Source organism: Rhamphochromis longiceps, linkage group LG15 (assembly GCF_057381845.1).
Source record: "Rhamphochromis longiceps isolate RC_006_pf linkage group LG15, R_longiceps_female_GT1.1, whole genome shotgun sequence".
NCBI classification, from domain to species: Eukaryota; Metazoa; Chordata; class Actinopteri; order Cichliformes; family Cichlidae; genus Rhamphochromis; species Rhamphochromis longiceps.
The window spans coordinates 603,272-623,004 of record NC_140571.1 but is presented as its reverse complement, the minus strand read 5'-3'; the positions used below and the strand labels follow the sequence as shown (position 1 = coordinate 623,004).

Below are 19,733 nucleotides of genomic sequence, written 5' to 3'. Positions count from 1 at the left end.
CAGCGAGTAGGGCTGTTTCGCTAAAACATCCCAACATGTGCCGAATAAGCGCAGCTGGAAGGAGACGCGCAGACTCTACGACAGGTGCGACCACAGAGCGGCGCTCCATTCCGTCTCATAGCGACGGTCCGCGTGTGCGCGGAGCAGCTGACGGACTTGGAAGCTCTCTGACTTAAGTCTCGCAGCAAATCCCTTTAGCCGCGAGCTGACATGGCTTGACTGATTCCTGCGGGAAGTCTTCAGGAAATGCAACAGGTGGAGGAGCTGTGGTTGTGAACCCTGGACCATCGTAAGTGTTTCTTAGACCTTAACGGGGCTTTCCACGGTGCTGTGTACTAGTGCCGGTTACTTTTGTCGGCGGTAAATGTGGAAGTATTTAATCCTGTGTGCTGCTGTCATGCAGCCCTCATTAGCGTGTCCGGCTAGCTGCTGTGTGTCACTACTTGAAGGTGCCTGAGAGGAGAGGAGGGAGTCGGACGGGCAAACCACTGCACACACGGTTAGTTTGCTACTCTGAACTATGGAGGGTTTATTTCTTTTCTTTGCCTTGTTATCTTCTCACGGCAGACTTCACCAGTCACTGACTGGAGTTAAAGTGATTTCGAAAATGAACGCAGTTTAATCGCTGTGTTCAGGTGTCACTCGGATAAATAAGTGTTATCTCACAATGTGTGATATTACGTACACGCCAAGTCATTTCACGGGTGTTTTGGGGTTTGTTTGTTTTTTAATTCATGTGACGCAGGTCAGGTGCCACCATGGATGACAACAGTGTCAGTGACTCCAATGTAAAGGTGGCTGTTCGTGTGCGGCCAATGAACAGGAGAGGTGAGTACAAACGGCTGCACTCGCTGGTTTCAGTGAAGCCTTTTAAAGGCAACCGTCCACCTTCAAAGGGAAGTATCGGCCCTGCACTTCACCCATATCTGAGTCCGTGTTTGCTCTCGTTCAACTTTTGGTAAACAGTAAGGCTCGGTGCAGGGTTCGGTTTCTCCTCAAGCTCTGAAGTATACACGCACTTCTTATGTCTTTAAATTTAAGCTTCAAATATGGCAGAGACGTGTTTTGTGCACTGTCACTGGCCTGTTACTTCTGACAACAGCTGAGCTGGACTGGAGTGTCAGCTAACTGCAGCAGCAACCTTTGAACTTTTAAGTGTAGCTATCACTTTCTGATTAAGACCCTCAAATGAAAGCTGATAAAGTATTTTAAAAGATAAAATACAACCTTGTGACTCATATGCCCTAACACCTACTCTGACAGGAAGTTGCTGCTCTGTCTCCGCCTTAAAATCCTTCCAGTGCAGGTAGGAATGAGGAAGAGAAGGTGTGAGCCTGGTTTTCCTTAGTGTCTGCACAGGGAGTTGTAAACTGGTCGTAGTGTTTGTGCAGGCCTGGATGAATCAGCCTCAATAAAACCTCTTTCCTGCCTCCCTTTGTTGGCCTGTTTGAAGCTTAAGGACACACAGGCATGCATGCATGCCACCTGTTACTCTGCAGAGTGACTCAGTCACTTTTAGGGAAAGTTATGACACCCAGTATATGAGCTGCTGCTTTTAAACGGTGCATTATGAAGACTGCAGATTGTTTTTGAACATTTCACTTTGTTTTTTTTAGTCCAAAAATCACATGTTGTTTTTCTCCACTATCCAGAAAAAGACCTGAAAACCAAATGTGTGGTGGAGATTGATGGGAACCAGACAGTCCTGCATCCAGCCGTCACTAGTATGAACACAGCAGACCCCCGGTAAGCTGTTACATGGAAGAAAGTAGTCGTGAGTTTGAAGCCAACCTGTTTAAATTTCAGACACTTTGTGGTTTCGTTTTTCTCCTTTGTTCCACTTTCACCACAACATCTACTCCTGCTTTGATCCTGTCCACAGTGGAGCCTCCCTGGTTAGCCAATCAGTTTCTTTGTCAGGAAACATTGTTGAGCAGACGTGTCGGCTTGAGTCACGTTGCTGCGGATCATCAATCTGATGACATCACACTTGACAAAGTAAACTTTAGTTAAGCAGCACGCCACAGCTTGTTTAGCTGTGTTTCAGACGTGCACCGGTGTTGGTGGCTGGAGCATGACCTGGAGCTTGACCATAGGTGTGCTTCAGAACGTGTTAAATTGAACTTTGCAGCATGGATCTAATAAACTCTGGTTTTTCTGTAGACTGATGATAGCTACTAAATCTTTGGCTATGATTCAGAGCTGCAATTCCTTTGCTACTTCCTACCGTGCGATGTCGCTGTCATGATAGCCGCTGAAGAACATTCAGAGATTTAGGCTTGCGTCTGGTCCTTTGTTGGATAAGTATTTACCAAGACAGACATTGTCTCAGTGAATCAGCACCATACACACAGCTTCCAGGTCAGAAATGTGAGGCCAGTGCAAAAGTGGTGAGCAGGGGGTCTACAAGCTCTGTAAACCGTTTCCTGTTTCCGTGAGTATTGACACAGCATCGTGGACGTGGTTCCATGACGTGAGATGGTTGAAAGGCTGCCGTACCAGGTTTTCAGCTTCTCGGTCACATTGACTCTTCACCTGTGATACTTGGTCTTTCATGCTGCATTTCTATTGGTTGGTTTGTAGAAGCAGAAGTTGTAATGTGTCAGTGTGATGACCAAAATCACATTCAGATGCACTCACCGATACAGCCGCCTACATGTCTTACACTGACCTCTGTGCGTGACCTCTGTGGGGTCACAAAGCCACTGCGGTAGCTGCAACTTTTTTGCGCCACAAGCAACGATATCCTGATATCATGCTATCAGGGTAAGACCATGACATCATCAGGCCCTCTGCCTTACACAGCAACACTCTTCTCCTCATCGCTGCAACATTTTAATGACTATCTCTCCTTTTTATGAGCAGCTATTTGCATTGGACAAGTGCAGACAGTTCAGTGAGATTCCTGGCTGTGAGTGTGCTGTAATATGTGTACAATAGCAGGACTGACTGTATCACAGATTCACTCATTTAGTTACCGTCAGGTGAGTTTGGAGAGAATCTAACCAGCTTTTCAGGTTGGCGCCCAGTCGTTTGGAAAAGGGCTCAAATCTAGAACTCCACCCACCCTCCGTGGAAATCTCCCTCTGGCTCTTCTGCATCGTTACTCTTTACAAAGGGCGTGTGTCCCGGCTCAGCCCTGCTCAGGTAGTTTGACACACATTTGAAGGAGCAGGAAGAAGCAAAGGGAAATGGTGTCGGAGTTTTCTGTAACTCCAGTCGCGTTTATGATGTCACACTGGTGCAGCGCGTTGCTGTGCACACACAAAGCTGTATTTGTTTTGATGGCCGATCCTCCTCCTCGTGTTGCAGTGAGCCAGATACTGAGTGGTGCAGGGAGATGTTCCCTGGAGGTCCTGGCCCTCGTTCAGGTTCCCTGTTCAGCATGTAACTGTGCCTTAGGGCAAACATGGACTAAATGAATCACTGCCTTTGTAAGGAGGTTCGAGTCTCATATTTCACTGTGATTCTTTGCATTTTTTCATGCGTGTGTATCTGTGTTTCTTCTGTCCTGACACGCTTCAGCGGCGCTGCGTTTCCCCATTTGGGGCTCGGTATGAACACGTTTTACAGGCTCAGTGCGGCACAGATGGTCCCAGACCAGCACAGAGGTCAGACGGGAACGGTGGAGGTGGTAAACTCATCTGTAACTCATGATAGTTCGATTTTACATTAACAAACTAACAAGAATCAACAGTGTTGTTACTATAGAAGAGAATTTTATTCTTCCTAATGGAAGGCGTGACCTAATTTATCCAGTCGGTAAATTTGGTCTTTACGAAGCTTTAGCATTTCACATAATCTTCTCACGTGTCGCCGACTTCTCCAAAACCTTCCTGCCGACTGGAGTTAAACTGCTTTTTTGGCCTCTGTGGCACAAGCTGGTCTCCAGTCCTACCACTGCTGTCTCAATGGGACGTTACAAACGCTGCAGTCATTGCAGTGTGACGCTATAATACGTTGGATTGTGACGCACAACCTGACGTTCAGCCTGGTGCTTAATCGCACTGTCAAATGTACAAATGGATTTGTATAAAATATCTGTATAACTCAGATGTTTGCACTCACAGGGTGTTCATGCAAAGGTTGATCATGATTGGTCAGCTCCTGTAGGAGGGAACACATGCTACCATCATTACACAGCAGGATCATAATATGAATTCATAATAAAGAGGGTGTAGACGTTAGGCGATAATAGCGGCAGACCGACGTCATCGGCTGATTTGATCATATTAGCCACTTGCAGGTGTTTTGCTATCAGCGTCTCTAACAGACGGTTCTGTGTGCCGATTGTTTTGTGTGCATTTCGTGTTCAGCCAAAGTGGAAAGCAGAAGGCATCTGTGTCTGTAGTACTGCAGTTCCCCTGTCTGCTGTGAAGAGGACGGCCTCTTCTGTAAAGTTTGTGCTTAGTCAGCTCACTGCCTGATGGTTCAGCTGCTTCAGGGGGTGTTAATATGTCCCAGCACCCTGGGAGGCTGCAGCCCAGCAGGGCCTGTCAGATTAATGAAGCCCTGTTCCTGCTTTACCCTCCTAGGACCTGCGTCCACATATGTGGACGTCACATTTTGGGTTATTTAGACCAAAATACTAAGTCTTGCTCTTCAAAGGCCTGATATCCACTTACGAGGACATTATGCTGCTACTGTTCTATCGAAATTTTAAATTGATATCCTCATATGGCTCTGATTTTTCTTACAAACACAAATTAGGTAAAAAAAAAACCTGGTGATTTCTTTGTTTTTACGTTCATCAGGTGCCAATCAGCCCAAATATCAAAGAGAAATGAAAAATGCTGCTGTGGAAGAGTTCAGGACTCCAACAGTTATTTTCATGAATTTCCTCGGATGCTCTAAGAGAACATTTAATATATAAGAAAATGCCCTGGGATGGATTTTAAAATATCAAACTTCATGATAACATTTAATTTTATGTCTTCACTATGACGTCTCCATTTTTTTGATTTGTAAATCACTGGTTGTATAAAGCCAGACTTTGTTGATCACAGACTTGCTGACCTACCGTCGTCCTGCTTTAGTGATTCCAGTTATCTCAGGAATGTCCTCACCGTCCCAGGAGAGCGGGACTAAAGGCTGCTCTTTCATGGACCAGCCCAGTCTCACACAGGGAGGCCTTGTTTCGTGTGTGTGTGTGTGTGTGTGTGTGTGTGTGTGTGAGTGCGAAACCTTTACTTTTAGTGACTCAGTGTGGCTGAAAATGCTGCCATATTATTGCATGTCAGACTTGTGTGTTGTCAGTGTTTGCGTTGTTTTGCTTGTACAGGGTTAGTTTGATTGTGCTGTTATATGATTGGCTTTTGCTTCCTCCTGTGTGGGGGCACTTGTGCTCCCTGGAATATGACGCTCACGCTTTGGTTTTGAGTGCAGTGAGCAGTTTGGTGGTTGTTGTATTTGAGCTCGCGTGTCTGGCAGATGGGGGCAGCGTCACGTCTGAGCCGGAGTCCTGATGTAGCTTGAGCTTTGCCTTAAAGCCCACCGCATCCTGTTCGTTCAGCTGACCGTCCACACACCCGCCTCTGCCCCAGAGTGCTCAGCAGCTCCCCAGCGTGGAGCTCATTGAGCTCAGCCTTGAAGATACCATCTGCACCGAACTTCCTCTTCTTGGAGATCTGCACAGCCGTCTTCCATCCGGCTGCAGACAGGAAAGCCTCAAGTTTCCTTCAGTCCTGCTGCTTTTCTGCTTCCTCAGAAAAACAGCACAAGTGGAAAAGCCAGTATGGAAGCTCTTCAACTGACATCAGCCTGAATGTTTCACAGCCTGGAGCACAAACCCATTCAAAGATGTTGTCAGCCTGTTTCTAGTAAGACAATAACAGGAAGCAGATAGAAACCGATTTTGTGTTTTTAGCACTTGGTTGCAGGAAAAACAAGCTTTTAAAGTAGACTCTTGTGTTTCTCTGTAACACACATCCGTGCATACACACTCAGTGGATGTTTATTAAACGCGACCAAAGGTTCGAACGAGGTCAGTTCATGTGTGCGTGTGCACGTGTGTGTTTGTGGTCAAAGATTTTACTGAGAAATATGACAAATAAGTTTAAATATCAGTAACAATATTATTTCTTCTTTTCTGTCTCCAGGAATCAGCCCAAGGTAAATATGATGAGTTATTAATCACACATTTATGGTGTGCACATTACAGACGTGTGTCGCATGTTTTCTGCAGGTCTTTGCGTACGACTACTGTTTCTGGTCTATGGACGACTCTCAGAAAGACAAGTTTGCAGGTTGGTACATTTTCACAGAGGTTCATGTCAGTCTGTTCAAACGTGTCTCCTGACAGTGTTTCCTGATGCGCTGAGCTATTTATGGAGCTGAGAAAGCGGCCGTGGGGGGGCTGGGATGAAGGGGTTACACACTGCGTCACACTGGTTGTGGCTCAGTCTGAAAACAGCGAAATTATTCTTCCTGTCGTCTCGTTCGTGTTAAAAGTTTGTAGCTCATCAGCTTCGTTTGTGTCTGATTCCAGCAGTTAGTCTGAGTTTTGTGTGCAGGTCAGGACGTGGTGTTCCAGTGCCTCGGGGAGAGTCTGCTGGACAATGCCTTCATGGGCTACAACGCCTGCATCTTTGCTTACGGGCAGACGGGTAACATTTCAGAACAACAACTTTAAAATGAGTAACGATAAGAGGAACTGCACATCCTACCGCAGCATCACATGTTTCCATTTGTCCTCCTACGTCAGGTTTGAATGAAGCGAGTCAGGATTTGACTGTTTGTGACTTTTAGTTCTCAGTAGTTTGGGTCACAGTCACTGCAAAACGTTGTTTCTGTGCTCCACAGCGCAGTAAGCTGTTTCACACTGTTTCTGTCTGAATGCTGAGTGTTTCCTGACCCACGTGGGTACTGATCTGTTGTCGCGCTGCACATATTGGCTCTGGAGGAAAGAGCTGGCACAGTCCATCTTACTATCACGGCACGCTCTGCCTGTTTAAGCAGAAGCAGCACTTGGTGTCTTCGACTTCATACGTGATGAAGTAATGATGCCGTGGCTGATATTGTCAGGACGCCATCTTCTTTGCCATTTTTCCATCTGCTGAACCGAAACAAGTAGATTAACTTTTGATTGATGGGCAGATGCAGGTTCGGGCAGGTCAGCCCCTCCCTGCCCACAGCTCCCATAAGCCTCGTCTGTCAAACAGCTGCAGGGTGCAACATAAGCCTGGCCCAGCAGTCCCCTCTTCGTGATTACAAATGAATAACATGGGGTGCTGTTTGAGACCCTCACACTCTCGTCAGACATGAAGCGCTCTCACCTGACTCTAGTTTGGCAGCTTCTTTTATTCCAGCTGAATTTTCCTAAATGAATTAAGTTTGTTATGATCCTGGATACAAGCATTAGCTGCAGCGCTCTGTGTTAAATGATCAGTGATTCGTTCTGTCTCTCACTGGCGTCTGGATCGTTTATCTTCAGGTTCTGGGAAGTCGTACACCATGATGGGCTCGTCAGAGCAGCCCGGTCTTATCCCTCGACTCTGCAGCTCGCTGTTCAGCAGGACTGAGAAGGAGGCCCGTGAAGGGGAGAGCTTCACTGTGGAGGTGTCCTACATGGAGATTTACAACGAGAAGGTCCGAGACCTGCTCGACCCGAAGGGGTGAGATGCTGAGAGCCTCGCTCGTCATTCTGCTGGGATGTTGGAATAACATGAAACATTCAGGGTCCCTGAACAAGTCCAGGCAGCTGAAGGACTCAAAGCTGTGACCGTCTCCTTATTTCTGCAGAAGCCGACAAGCGCTGAGAGTCAGAGAGCACAAAGTTTTGGGGCCTTACGTGGACGGTCTCTCCCGTCTGGCTGTGACCAGCTACGAGGTAAACCAGCTGTTTCTTTCTTTATCGCATCGGGTTTCCGAGGACCAGGAAGTAATAACGGTGGCTGCAGACGGCGCGTGTGTTTGTTGGTGTTCAACAGGACATCGAGTCTCTGATGTCAGAGGGAAATAAGTCTCGCACGGTGGCGGCCACAAACATGAATGAGGAGAGCAGCAGGTCGCACGCCGTGTTCAACATCATCCTCACGCACACGCTCATGGACCTGCGGTCTGGGGTAAGGACACGCTCGCATGTGCACGCCGTCTCTCTGTGCAGCTGATTATTTTTCAGTTATTGGCTCGAGTGTTAATGAAATGTGTCCGAACTCAAGGGGACTCGTTTCGTCTTATTCAAAGTCCCAACATGCAACACTGAGAAGCAGCTGATCCTCACATTGATGTTAGTCGACCAGCCAGACCTGCATCGCACTGTGCAAAAGTCTTGAGCCAGCCCTCGTGTTTTCATATTTGACTTTCTTTGACAGCGGTCAGGTACCAGGACCGGACTCGAAGAGTGACGCAAACATCTGGAGGAATTTATTTCTTTATTTATTGTGTTGTTAAGCAACACTGACCTACTATGAAGTATAAACACTCAAACCTGTCGGTGTCTGTTGGCACTTTGCTGTTAGCATTCTGTCACAAAAACACATCATGTGTCCAGTTTTTCAGTTACATCTATAAAAAAAGGTATAAAATAATAATTGGCGTCAACATTTGCGATACCCAGATGTGTTTTATTCGTCTTTTGTCTGTGAATCGCTGCTTCTGTTGAGTCGTTCTCATTCAAAAGCTATGAGAGATTCTAGCTCGATGAGCTCCTGTGCGGCGCCGTGTGTTTGCTGCAGACGAGCGGGGAGAAGGTGAGCAAGCTGAGTCTGGTGGATCTGGCTGGAAGCGAGCGGGCAGCGAAGACTGGAGCTGCAGGGGAGCGGCTCAAAGAAGGCAGCAACATCAACAAGTGAGTGCGCATAAAATAAAGCTGTGATACTGACAGTCGAGACGGTTTTACTGCCTGCTGCTGTTTGTCTTCAGTCTAGAGCAGAGTGTCCGCCTCGAGGTTTTAGATGATGAGCCAACACAGCTGATTTAAACGGCTAAATGACCTCCTCAGCATGTTGTGTAGTTCTCCACAGGCCTGGTAATGACCTAATCAGGTGTGCTGACCCAGGGTGTACACCGGCCTCGAGGCCTGGAGCTCCCCACCTCGGCTGTAGAGCCTCCAGACACCCGTGTTTGTTTGAAGTTATTGGAAACTTCTTGTTTCTCTGCATCTCTAGTGCTGAAACAGTTCTGATGTGTGTAGCCTGCTATTGGGTCACCAGTGTGAACGCCCCTGAACAGGAAGCATATTTTAGTTTCTGCAATTAAAGATGTTTTGCAGAAGCGCATCGGCGTCCGGCTAACAAACCGACAGGAGCGGTCTTTGAGTCGGTGCTTCACTCAGTCGTTTGAAGCTGAGATTGTTCAGGTGTGGACTTCTAATCTTAGCATCACAAGCCCTTTCTCTGTCCCTCCCTGCAGATCTCTCAGCACTCTGGGTTTAGTCATCTCTGCCTTGGCTGACCACGGAGCAGGGAAGAACAAGAGCAAGTTTGTCCCCTACAGAGACTCTGTGCTCACCTGGCTGCTCAAGGTACAAGAAAGGAACTTTGTTTTCAAGTATGCAGCCTCAGATCGCACTGCAAACTCACATCGGAGGATTTCTTTTGCCTCAAATGAATTAATTTTGTGACGTTTCAAGGCTCTGCTGTTTGTTTCATTAGTTCTGCTCAGTTTGAAAAAGGCTCCATTTGCCAGCTTTGGGTGTTTAATTTGGCTCCAGATAGCATTGTAATGGTGTGAAATGTTGTTTCCCCAACATCCTAGATTTCAGCTGCGTGCTCATGAGTCATTGTGCTTAATTATATTACTGTAATGCTCAGAGTTTAAGGTGATGTTCGTACCTGCAGGACAGCCTCGGAGGGAACAGTCGCACCGCCATGGTGGCCACTATCAGCCCAGCAGCAGACAACTACGACGAGACGCTGTCCACTCTTCGTTACGCCGACCGGGCCAAGAACATCGTCAACCACGCCGTGGTGAACGAAGACCCCAACGCAAGGATCATCCGCGAGCTACGAGAGGAAGTGGAGAAGCTGAAGGAGCAGCTCACCGAGGCGGAGGTTTGGCCTCGTTCAGCCTGTGACTGATCAGTGAGAATTATGGGTAATAATCCACACACGTCCAGAGTCTAATGAAGCTGCTGTCACTCTCAGTCTATGAAGGCCCCCGAACTCAAGGAGCGACTGGAGGAGTCGGAGAAACTGATCCAAGATATGACGGTCACCTGGGAGGACAAACTTAGGAAAACGGAGGCCATTGCACAGGTAGCAACACACAAACACACAAGACCGCATACAAAACACGTCACCGTGGCTTTCTGATAGCGTTTAAATCCTCAGTGTTTGGAGTTATCAGCTAACGCTCGAAGGCTTTGACAGGAAGGTGTAAACACTGTTAAACTACAAACTAATTAAATTATGGGATTTCACCAACGCTGAGACGGACAGTACTGCACACACGGCCGTGCTGTTGGTCACATCATTCTATAAACTGGGCCAAAAGACACCAACAGCACAGCTAAGAGGGTTAGCAACTTCAGTCAGCTGTTTGTCACCTCACTGGGAGAGGGTTGCATCCAACCTCTACGTGTTACTAGTATTCAAATGGATAAGGTAAAAAATGCATTCAGCCACTGTGCAGCGGTTTGAAATGAACTGAAAGCATCCATAAGTGGTGGTAGTGATGGTGACGCTGTCATTGTACCAGCCCGTAGACCTGCAGCCTCAAGTGGCCGTTAGAGGAACTGCAGCTCAACGCTTCAGCTTAGCTTCAGTTTTCAGGACACGCTGAATACGTTATTTTTCCATCTCTATCCAGAGGAATATGTTTTTAAAAACTCTCTTTGAACTCAGAATCAATTCATTTATTGAGCTGACGCATGTCATCAGTCTTTTGTTTTGTTCATGATGGAGATTGTTTAGTATCCCAGCCACTTCTCTTTTCTTCCATCAAGCAGCTCCAGATCAGAACAATCGCTCGGTTAGTTCCTGTGTTGAACGTGACGTGTGTTCTCTGCAGGAGCGTCAGAGGCAGTTGGAGAGCCTGGGCATTTCTCTGCAGTCGTCTGGTATCCGAGTGGTCGACGATAAGTGCTATCTGGTCAACCTCAACGCTGACCCTGCCCTCAACGAGCTGCTGGTCTACTACCTAAAAGTACCGAGAACTCACCATCCATCCTAAATACATCGAGTTGCTGCCATTTGATTGGTTGATTAGATGTTTGCATTAACAAACGGCAGATGTGCTCAGGTGCAGCTGTTTTGCTTGTGTTAGTATTCAGATTGTTAAGTGATCGTTGTCCTGTATCCAGGATCACACGCGCGTGGGTTCAGCCGACTCACAGGACATCCAGCTGTGTGGGATGGCCATCCAAGCAGAACACTGTGTCATTGACGTCACAGAGAGCCACGGCGTGGTGCTCACTCCTCACCGCAATGCTAAGTATGTAGCTAGCCCGTGACAAACGATACTGCAGAAGACCGGCTCATTGCGATGCTCACAAAGCTGCGTTCAGTTTGAATTGGATTGCAGGTCAATCTCACAGCTGCAGACAACACTTTCCTGCAAAGTGCCTCAAATGTTAGCAGCAATGACGAGCACTGTGGAGCTGCCACCAAGCGCTTTGGTGACAGCAGCTGTGTTCTGTTTAATAGCTTCATATTTTTCCAGTGTTATTGTTTCCGTCCATGTTGGTTATTGATCACATGCAGCAAACTCCGGTGATATGGACTGCCTACATTTGGCAACCCTGCGTTGATTTTAGTTCAATCTGCATTTGTGTGACTGCTGATGTCAGACTGAGTGAATCCATCTAAGGAAAAGATGCCCTGGGTTTGCTCCATGTGCTTTGTAGTAGAGCACCAGGATGCACCAGCCCGACTAAAATAAAATGTTTTTATGAGTTGAATCAGAGCCGTGTGCTCTAATAATGATGCAACAACCTAAAACTATACTTAATATTTTTGGGAGAGTTCATTTGTTTCTGTAGATGCACATCAAATGTTTGCTTTGTGCTTTCTCTGCAGAACGTACGTGAACGGCACCGAGGTCGTGAATCCCGTGCAGCTTCACCATGGCGACAGGATCCTGTGGGGGAACAACCACTTTTTCAGGTGTGCGTTTGAACCTGGATCTGCGGCGTCGTATTTCTCACGCCGACATTTGTTACATGTGGTAACAAAGTGTTTCTCTTTCACTCTGCGACGCTTCCTCTTTGTCCGACTCGCTCTTTCCTCTGTGCGAATCAACACGCGAGCACAGGATCAACCTGCCCAGGCAAAGGGTGCAAAAGGGGGGCGAGGAAGAGGAGGATGCCGCGATGACAAAGCGTTCGAGCAGCGACTGTCTGGAGGTCGGCGAGCCGGACGCGTGCAGCGACGTGTCGAGCGAGAGGAGCTTCGGCTACGAGTTCGCCCAGGCCGAGGTCATGATGAAAGGCATGTGGAACAACGGTGAGTCAGAGTAACGGGGGGGCGAACGCTTTTTCAAAATGTTGCCTTCAAATCGTAACATTGTTGTCAATGGTCAGCCATTTGTTAGATGAGCTAATAAAAGATGTTTGTTTTTTCATTTTTTGAAAAATTCTTTTTTATTTTTTGACCTAAAAGGAGAAAAAATCTTGAAGCGTTTTGTTGATACCCTCACTTCAAGCTTGGCAGGTGTGCTGCTGGGAAATGGAGTGAATGCAGAGTTTGAATGTAAAAATATAAATAATGTGAAGAACAGCCAAAGTCAGACACAGTAATGTGCCCTCACTGTCTTACTGGAAGCCAAAGCAGTTCTGACAGGCTTTGATCTGTTAGTGGGGTCGATTTGGTTTGAGGTTTATCAGCGTTTGTGTGTCTGCAATGCTTCCAGCCACTGACTCTCACACTCACACCTACAGTGTCTCTAATAGAAAGCCAGAATAATCAGTGTCTTCTCAATTATCCTCCCCGTGTCCTCCTGCAGACCCGTTGCAGTCAGTGTTGCAGACCCTGGAGAAGCAGCACCAGGAGGAGAAGCGCTGTGCTCTGGAGCGCCAGAGGCAGATGTATGAACAGGAGCTGCAGCAGCTCCGCCAGCGAGTCACCCCCGAGAAACCATCGGGCGTCCCAGGCAGTGCTACTGCAGCTGTGTTGTCAGCCGGCTCGAACAAACGTGTGCGTCGCTGGAGCGAGGACAGGTGGCGCTGTTCTCTCTGTCGGATAGGTCCCCAAAGAAGAAATCCAGGAGCCTCTGCACAGCGTGGCTGACTGTCATCGTGTCTTTGTGTTACAGAGAGGCCATGATAACCCGCAGCCTGCGACGACTTAAAGAGCAGATCGTTCGGGCTAGGCTGTTGGCTCAGGAGGCCGGCTTCATTGCTGAGGAGCTCAACAAAAGGACAGAGTATCTGGTCACTCTGCAGATCCCGGCCGCCAACCTGGACGCCAACAGAAAGGTACAGCAGGGTGACGTCTGCTTTAAAACAAACGTGGTACCTGTTAAAGAGAAGGTGACGATAAAGGCTTCACAGTTCAGTCGCAGCAACATTTGATGAGGAAAAGTGTTGAAATGATGTTTCAGTCCTCATGGATTGAACTCGTAAAGCCGTAGCCGACTGTGAGGATGGAAATGCTGACAGGGGCACGTTTGTTAAAGCCATTTTTGGTTTTCCTGTCGCCGCAGCGCGATGCAGTGCTGAGCGAGCCGGCCATCCAGGTGCGGCGTAAAGGTAAAGGGAAGCAGATCTGGGCTCTGGAGAAGATGGAGAACAGGCTGGTGGACATGAGGGAGCTCTACCAGGAGTGGAAGGAGCTGGACGAAGACAATCCAGTGAGTGGAGACACGAACTAGAACGCCCACAAATAGGACGCAGCATGCATCAAACTGATGAAAGCCACGCAGCAGGAACGCTCATTAGTCAGAGCGTTTGTGGGAAAGCTGGGAACAAAAAAACATAACATGTGAGACTGAGAAATATAAATGTTTGTTTTGTTTTTGTTTTTTGAATTTGCTGGCAACAGCAGACTACATGAAAGTTGTGATTGAGGTTAAAGTTGTAACTGCCACTAAGTGGAACGTCTCGTAAGGTAACAATAAGCTGAGTATTAGAGCCTGCGGCTCGCTCTGCTGTCAGTGTGACAGCGCAGGCCAGTGGTGTCCAACTCCAGCCCTCGAGGGCCGCAGTCCTGCAGGTTTTAGGTGTCCTTGATCCAACAGGCTGATTTAAAGGCTGAATGACCTCCTCAACATGTCCTGAAGTTCTCCAGAAGCCTGGGAATGAACTAATCAGGTGTGATTCAGGTGTGTTGACCCAGGGCGAGATCTAAAACCTGAAGGACACCTCAGGTGTTGGCTAAGCCTGGTGTAGGCAGCTTAAGGGAGCAAATCTTTCACTCAGTTTGTTGGAGTGAAATGAAACAGGAGCTCCCCCAGAAGAAGAACGGGGGTAAGAGCAGGTTGGTGTTTTGATCTGCAGTTCGTCCAGTCTGCATGTTGAGTGGTTTTCTCTCTCTGTGATTGGTGCACCTGTGTGCAGATGTTTGGGTGGATGAGGGATTATACGTTCTCACTAACTCTTGCTTCCTTTTTCCCCGATCGAGGTGATGCGCTCCTATTTCAAACGTGCCGACCCCTTTTTCGATGAGCAAGAGAATCACAGCCTGATCGGTGTGGCCAATGTCTTCCTGGCCTGTTTGTTCTACGACGTCAAACTGCAGTACGCGGTGCCCATCATCAACCAGAAGGGAGAGGTACGATTGTTTTGGCTTTACGCCGGCATCTCGCCGCCTCGTTTTCAGCCACAGCGGCCATGTTTTTCCCTCTGATGAACTGGAGAAGTGTGAACTTACCTGCACGGCACCAAACGGACAGTTAGCAGCTAGCTGATGGTGCTGAAATCCCCGTGTGTGTTTCAGGTGGCAGGTCGGCTTCACATCGAAGTGTGGCGTGGTACAGAGAGCTGTGAAGAGGAAGGTGGAGGCGGTCCTGACAAGCAGCTGAGCAGCACAGATGGAGATCCACATGAGCGCAGACTCCGCTGCGTGGTGAGAGGATTTCAGTTTCTTTAACAGGTCCAGCTCTGCAGAAACCCAGCGTGCCCCTCCGAAACGCTGCTAGTCATAATGCAGGACACGAAGTCATAATCCTGCCTGTTGTAGGTCTCCACTTAAAGCGAGCGTTTCTGCCCCGTATGATGGAGCTGGATGCGCTCGTGTGAAGTGCGGCAGGTTTACTTAACTTTAGCTTGTCAAAGGAGCTTGCAAAGAAAAGCGTCTGGACTTCTTTAAGTTGCTTGAAGACGTTTCACCTCTCATCCGAGAAGCTTCTTCAGTTCTAAGGTCAAATGGTGGAGAGTCCCAGATATAAACCTAGTGGGAGTTTCCCCCCACAGAGGGACAAAAGGACCCCCTGATGATCCTCTAATCGCCTGAGCCAAGGTGGGAAACTGGGTGTGGGTCCCAATCAGCCAGAGTTTCGGGTGAGCTCATTGTGAAACCTGGCCCCACCTTATCATGTGATTTCCTGAGGTCAGATGGCCCAGGATGTGAGTGGGCGTTAAGGCGTCTGGGAAGGATCTCAAAACTGGATTATAGATGGCAGAGAGTTGGTGTCGTAAACCCCGCCTCTGTTCAAAGATGGTCGCTCACAGTGGACATAGATGCTTCTTTCACTCCTCTTTCAAACCATCTGTCCTCTCTGTCCAAAATGTGAACATTGGCATCCTCAAAGAGTGACCTTTGACCTTTAGATGCAGATGGACTGCTGAGTCTTGTCCTGTGGAGGTGGCTCTTCTGTGTTGTGCCATGCGCTTGTGAAGTGGCTGTTTGGTCTCTCCGATGTAGAGGTCTGAGCATTCCTCGCTGCACTGTACAGCAAACACCACAATGTTAAGTTTGTGTTTTGGAGTTTTGTCTTTGTGATGAACCAGCTTGTGTCTGAGCGTGTTGCTGGGTCTGAAATACACCGGGATGCTTGGAGAAAACTCCTGAGTTTCTCTGATACATACATGGGGATGACAATGTTGTCTGTTTGACCTTAGAACTGAAGAAGCTTCTCGGATGAGAGGTGAAATGTCTTCAACTTAAAGAAGTCCAGACGCTTTTCTTTGCAAGCTCCTTTGACTACGATGACCTGGATGACTGAGAACCTTCACAGACTTAACTTTAGCTTAACTGCCTTCTGGTTGTGTTTTGTCGTTGTGGGAAAAAGTCCTTTTCCCTCTGAGGTGCATTTCTGCTCATCCTAGGTGAAAATCCTCCAGGCCACCGGGCTTCCTCGCCACCTGTCCAACTTTGTCTTCTGCCAGTATCGCTTCTGGGCGCAGGAGGAGCCGGTGTTCACCGCTCCAGAGGTGGCCTCTTCCAGCTCGGCGTCCGCCTCCAGAGACCCTCAGTGTACTGTAGTGTTTGACAGCACCAAGGTGGAGCGTTTCTGTGGTTAAGTAAAAGTTGTGATCAGCAGGTGAGTTGTCACTAACAGAAAACGTGCCTCGTGTCATCTTCAGGAATTATCTGTGCCGGTATCGGAAGATTTTGTGGAATTTCTGGCTGAGGGGGCGGTGGCCATCGAAGTGTACGGTCACAAACAGGCTAACCATCGCAGGAATCTGGCACTGTGGGACCTGGGAGTGATCCAAGCCAAGACCAGATCCCTCAGAGAGAGGTGCATCAGTACGAGCGCATCTGCAGCAAATAAACTTCAGTAATCTGAAAAGGGAGATTTGAGAAGCATGAACACAAGAAGACATCAAAATTGGAGCAGATGGTGGCATTTTATTGGAATATGTTTATACTTTATATGTAATATTTATTTTATATGAGCCAAATTAAGTGAGTTCAGATCCACCACCCTGAGCTCCCCCTGAGTAAGGTACCGTCCCTGCGCCGGCACCCACTGCTTCACTGAGTGATTGGCTTCAATGCAGAGAGGAGTCCCACCCACAGGGATTCATAACGTATACGAAGGAGAAAAGTGTTTACAGAGGTCAGAACAGGAAGTCATCATCTCATTGACTGCAGGGAGAGCTTTTGCAACCACAGCTGTCGCCACCTGCTGGCCTTCAGATAGAATGCACCGATCTGGTGCAGCGTCAGCCTTTGAGCACCTTTCTTATGTTCTGTGCTTGTTGCTGTGCACTGATGATGCGGTCTCTCACAGGTGGAGCGAGGTGACCCGTCAGCTTGAATTGTGGGTGAAGGTGATGGAGCTGAATGAGGCGGGAGAGTTCACAGCTGTAGAAGTTGTTCCTGCTAAAGACGTCCGGACAGGAGGAATCTTCCAGCTCAGACAGGTTGTGTGCGCGTGTGTGTGATTAGGTATGAAGAAAGGAGTCCAGCCGTCTGTAACGGTTCTTTCCTGAACAGGGACAGTCTCGGCGAGTGCATGTGGAAGTTTGTCCAGTGCCGGACTCGGGCACCATGCCACTCGTTGCAGCCTCCATCCTGTCTGTGTCTATTGGAGATGTAAAGGTCCGACAGGTGCGTCTCCCCAAAAACGATCCAAAACAGGTGAGGACGCCGTTCTTCAGACTGAGCACGGTTTCAGTTTTCAGCCTTTTAACTGTTAATGTGCATGAATTTACATTTTAGGTTACAGATGAAGAAATGGACAGCTATCAGGTAAGAGACGCCGTGCAGTCTGTGTGTGATGGCGAGGACACGGTCTCAGTCTGTCTCACGTGCGCGTGTGTGCGCGTGCGTGTGCGTGCGTGCGTGCGTGCGTGTGTGTGTGTGCGTGTAGGAGGTGGACCTGGAGAGGATGAGGGAACAGTGGCTGGTCACGCTGACGCAGAGACAGGAGTATTTGGACCAACAGCTGCAGAAGATCGTCTGTAAAGCAGGTACAGCTGGAAACACAAGGGCAGAAAGGGGACTCGCTGGCCACTTTATTAGGTATACCTTGCTCGTACCGGGTTAGACGGCGTTTCGCCTTCAAACATGTTGTATATTCAACAAAAGCTGGAAACGTTCCTCACAGACCTGAGTCCATGCTGACGTGATGACATCACACTGTTGCTCTTTGTGTCTGCTGCACATCCAACTCGAGCAAAGAGATCTGGTTACCATGGAGGTCACTGAGTATGGTGAACTCCGCTGTCGTGTACCAGACGCCAGTTTCAGATTATCTGACGTTCGTGGCGTGAACCATTAACCCGTCGGAAGAATCTATCAGCAGATGGGCGCTGTGTGATGGTTACAGGGACGGGCGCAGCAGTAATGCTCGCCGTAGGATGTGGTGCGTGCCAACAGTCTGACACGCCTCTGAGCCGACCGTGTGGCTGTGTAGCACATCCAGGTTACATGTGATGTGCGTTCAGAGATGCTGCAGTTTTTACCCCTCAGCCATAAAAGGCTGATGGGGTACTGCCGTCACCCAGCTGGGCGGGTGGCACGGACACCTTTGTGAGCGTGTCGAGAATGAGGAGAGGGTTAGGGTGAGGCGCATCTACTAAAAAAACTGGACGAATTTAAAGGTCAGAGTATGATTTCTGAAAGTCGTGTGAGAGCAGTAACTGAGGGATGGCACAGGTGGTCGCTGTCCATCACCCAGAGAGCTGCCACTGAACTCCAGGGATGGCTGTGTGAGGAAACACCCAGCACATCAGGAAAGTCTCGATTCCTCAGACCATGAGCCAATAAGCACGGCACATTCATTTGCAGGTCTCCTTCACCATGTTTGCATTTCTAAATATGTTCAGTTGGTGCAGTGTGTCAGCCCATTAGTTTGTTTGGGGTTTTTGCAATAATATGAAGGGTGTATGTTAGGTTTGTAGCTTGAACCCATCCGCTGGAACGTTGAAGACAATATAATTACACTGCTAAGCAAGACACAAATAGGCAAAGTTCTTCATGTTACTCGTGCACAGGAGAGAACCAGACAGAGCGCCGTTCCTTCGCTTGACCCCAGTAGCTCTCGTCCGTTCTCCCATACACTGTCCTTTTATTGAGGTTACATGAATATGCATAGGTTCATTAACATACGACGTCTACATACAAACAAAGAGTACCTTGCCTGTGTGTGTGTGTGTGTGTGTGTGTGTGTGTGTGTGTGTGTGTGGACTGCTGATCAAAGGGTCAAACATTCTTGGTCAGGAAGAGGGTAGCCTCCCCCTCACCCTAGATGGTTCATCCTAGATAACACGGTGAGGAAGTCCTGCAGTTCATCTAAACAAAGAGCACTTAGACTAGAACAGACGCAACTACGTTAATCCTACCATAAAATAATAAGACACGGTATGACCTCTCATGCTCCCAAAGTGCTGTCTAATACACACAAAGTTTGCAGACTATCAAGGATCAAAACCTCTACCAATCTACAACTAATTACAAAACTCTAAGCATATATAAGTAAATATTTCTAAGCATAAATGACAATCAACAATACAAATCTAACATTTCCCCCCTTTTTGACCTTTATGCCTGAAAAGTTCCCAGGTATGAATACGTCATGTCTGACAGTTTCAATGCAAACCTTTTTATACTCAGCATATGTCAAATCACCCTAAATTACTGAAAGGTACACAGTTTAATAAATGTATTAGCAGTTACCCCATTCATTGAGCTCATCTCATGGCAAACTGCATCTTACGAGCAACCAAAGAAATTGTTAATTTAATAGTGAAACTAAAAAAGTAACATTTTGAAAAACATCTCAGCTTGGTGGTGCTTCCTCCGGGTGTGCACATCACATGTCTCTCTGCAGAGTGGTTTGAGTTCTGCAGGGCGACATGAATGTCTCTTCCAGTTGTTTCCATCACTGTCCATAGGACCAGAGTCCAAATGTATGTAGAATAGACATTCAAACATACTAGTTGGTTTTGTGGTTCGTCAACATGG

At 47.9% G+C, this 19,733-nt stretch overlaps 1 protein-coding gene across 6 annotated transcripts in view; it reads left to right on the top strand.

The window, feature by feature from the left end:
• The window catches only part of LOC146651730 (kinesin-like protein KIF13B), a 46,220-nt gene that overhangs the window by 5,947 nt on the left and 20,540 nt on the right, over positions 1–19,733 (top strand). For 4 of the 6 annotated variants that reach the window (XM_085381819.1, XM_085381821.1, XM_085381818.1 and 1 more), the window contains exons 1-29: positions 156–289; positions 404–499; positions 746–828; positions 1,653–1,746; positions 6,099–6,111; positions 6,185–6,245; positions 6,513–6,605; positions 7,433–7,613; positions 7,741–7,828; positions 7,929–8,063; positions 8,676–8,788; positions 9,352–9,463; positions 9,780–9,992; positions 10,086–10,196; positions 10,951–11,085; positions 11,243–11,373; positions 11,958–12,044; positions 12,193–12,383; positions 12,883–13,096; positions 13,192–13,354; positions 13,582–13,728; positions 14,499–14,648; positions 14,814–14,942; positions 16,145–16,318; positions 16,403–16,560; positions 17,056–17,188; positions 17,262–17,405; positions 17,487–17,516; positions 17,638–17,737. In XM_085381819.1, coding sequence (XP_085237945.1) covers positions 759–828; positions 1,653–1,746; positions 6,099–6,111; positions 6,185–6,245; positions 6,513–6,605; positions 7,433–7,613; positions 7,741–7,828; positions 7,929–8,063; positions 8,676–8,788; positions 9,352–9,463; positions 9,780–9,992; positions 10,086–10,196; positions 10,951–11,085; positions 11,243–11,373; positions 11,958–12,044; positions 12,193–12,383; positions 12,883–13,096; positions 13,192–13,354; positions 13,582–13,728; positions 14,499–14,648; positions 14,814–14,942; positions 16,145–16,318; positions 16,403–16,560; positions 17,056–17,188; positions 17,262–17,405; positions 17,487–17,516; positions 17,638–17,737 — 3,370 coding nt within the window. In that variant the 5' untranslated portion in view covers positions 156–289; positions 404–499; positions 746–758. Of the gene's footprint in view, positions 1–155; positions 290–403; positions 500–745; positions 829–1,652; positions 1,747–6,098; positions 6,112–6,184; positions 6,246–6,512; positions 6,606–7,432; positions 7,614–7,740; positions 7,829–7,928; positions 8,064–8,675; positions 8,789–9,351; positions 9,464–9,779; positions 9,993–10,085; positions 10,197–10,950; positions 11,086–11,242; positions 11,374–11,957; positions 12,045–12,192; positions 12,384–12,882; positions 13,097–13,191; positions 13,355–13,581; positions 13,729–14,498; positions 14,649–14,813; positions 14,943–16,144; positions 16,319–16,402; positions 16,561–17,055; positions 17,189–17,261; positions 17,406–17,486; positions 17,517–17,637; positions 17,738–19,733 lie in introns of those variants that run through there. The other 2 variants (XM_085381817.1, XM_085381820.1) reach the window with 2 other exon arrangements.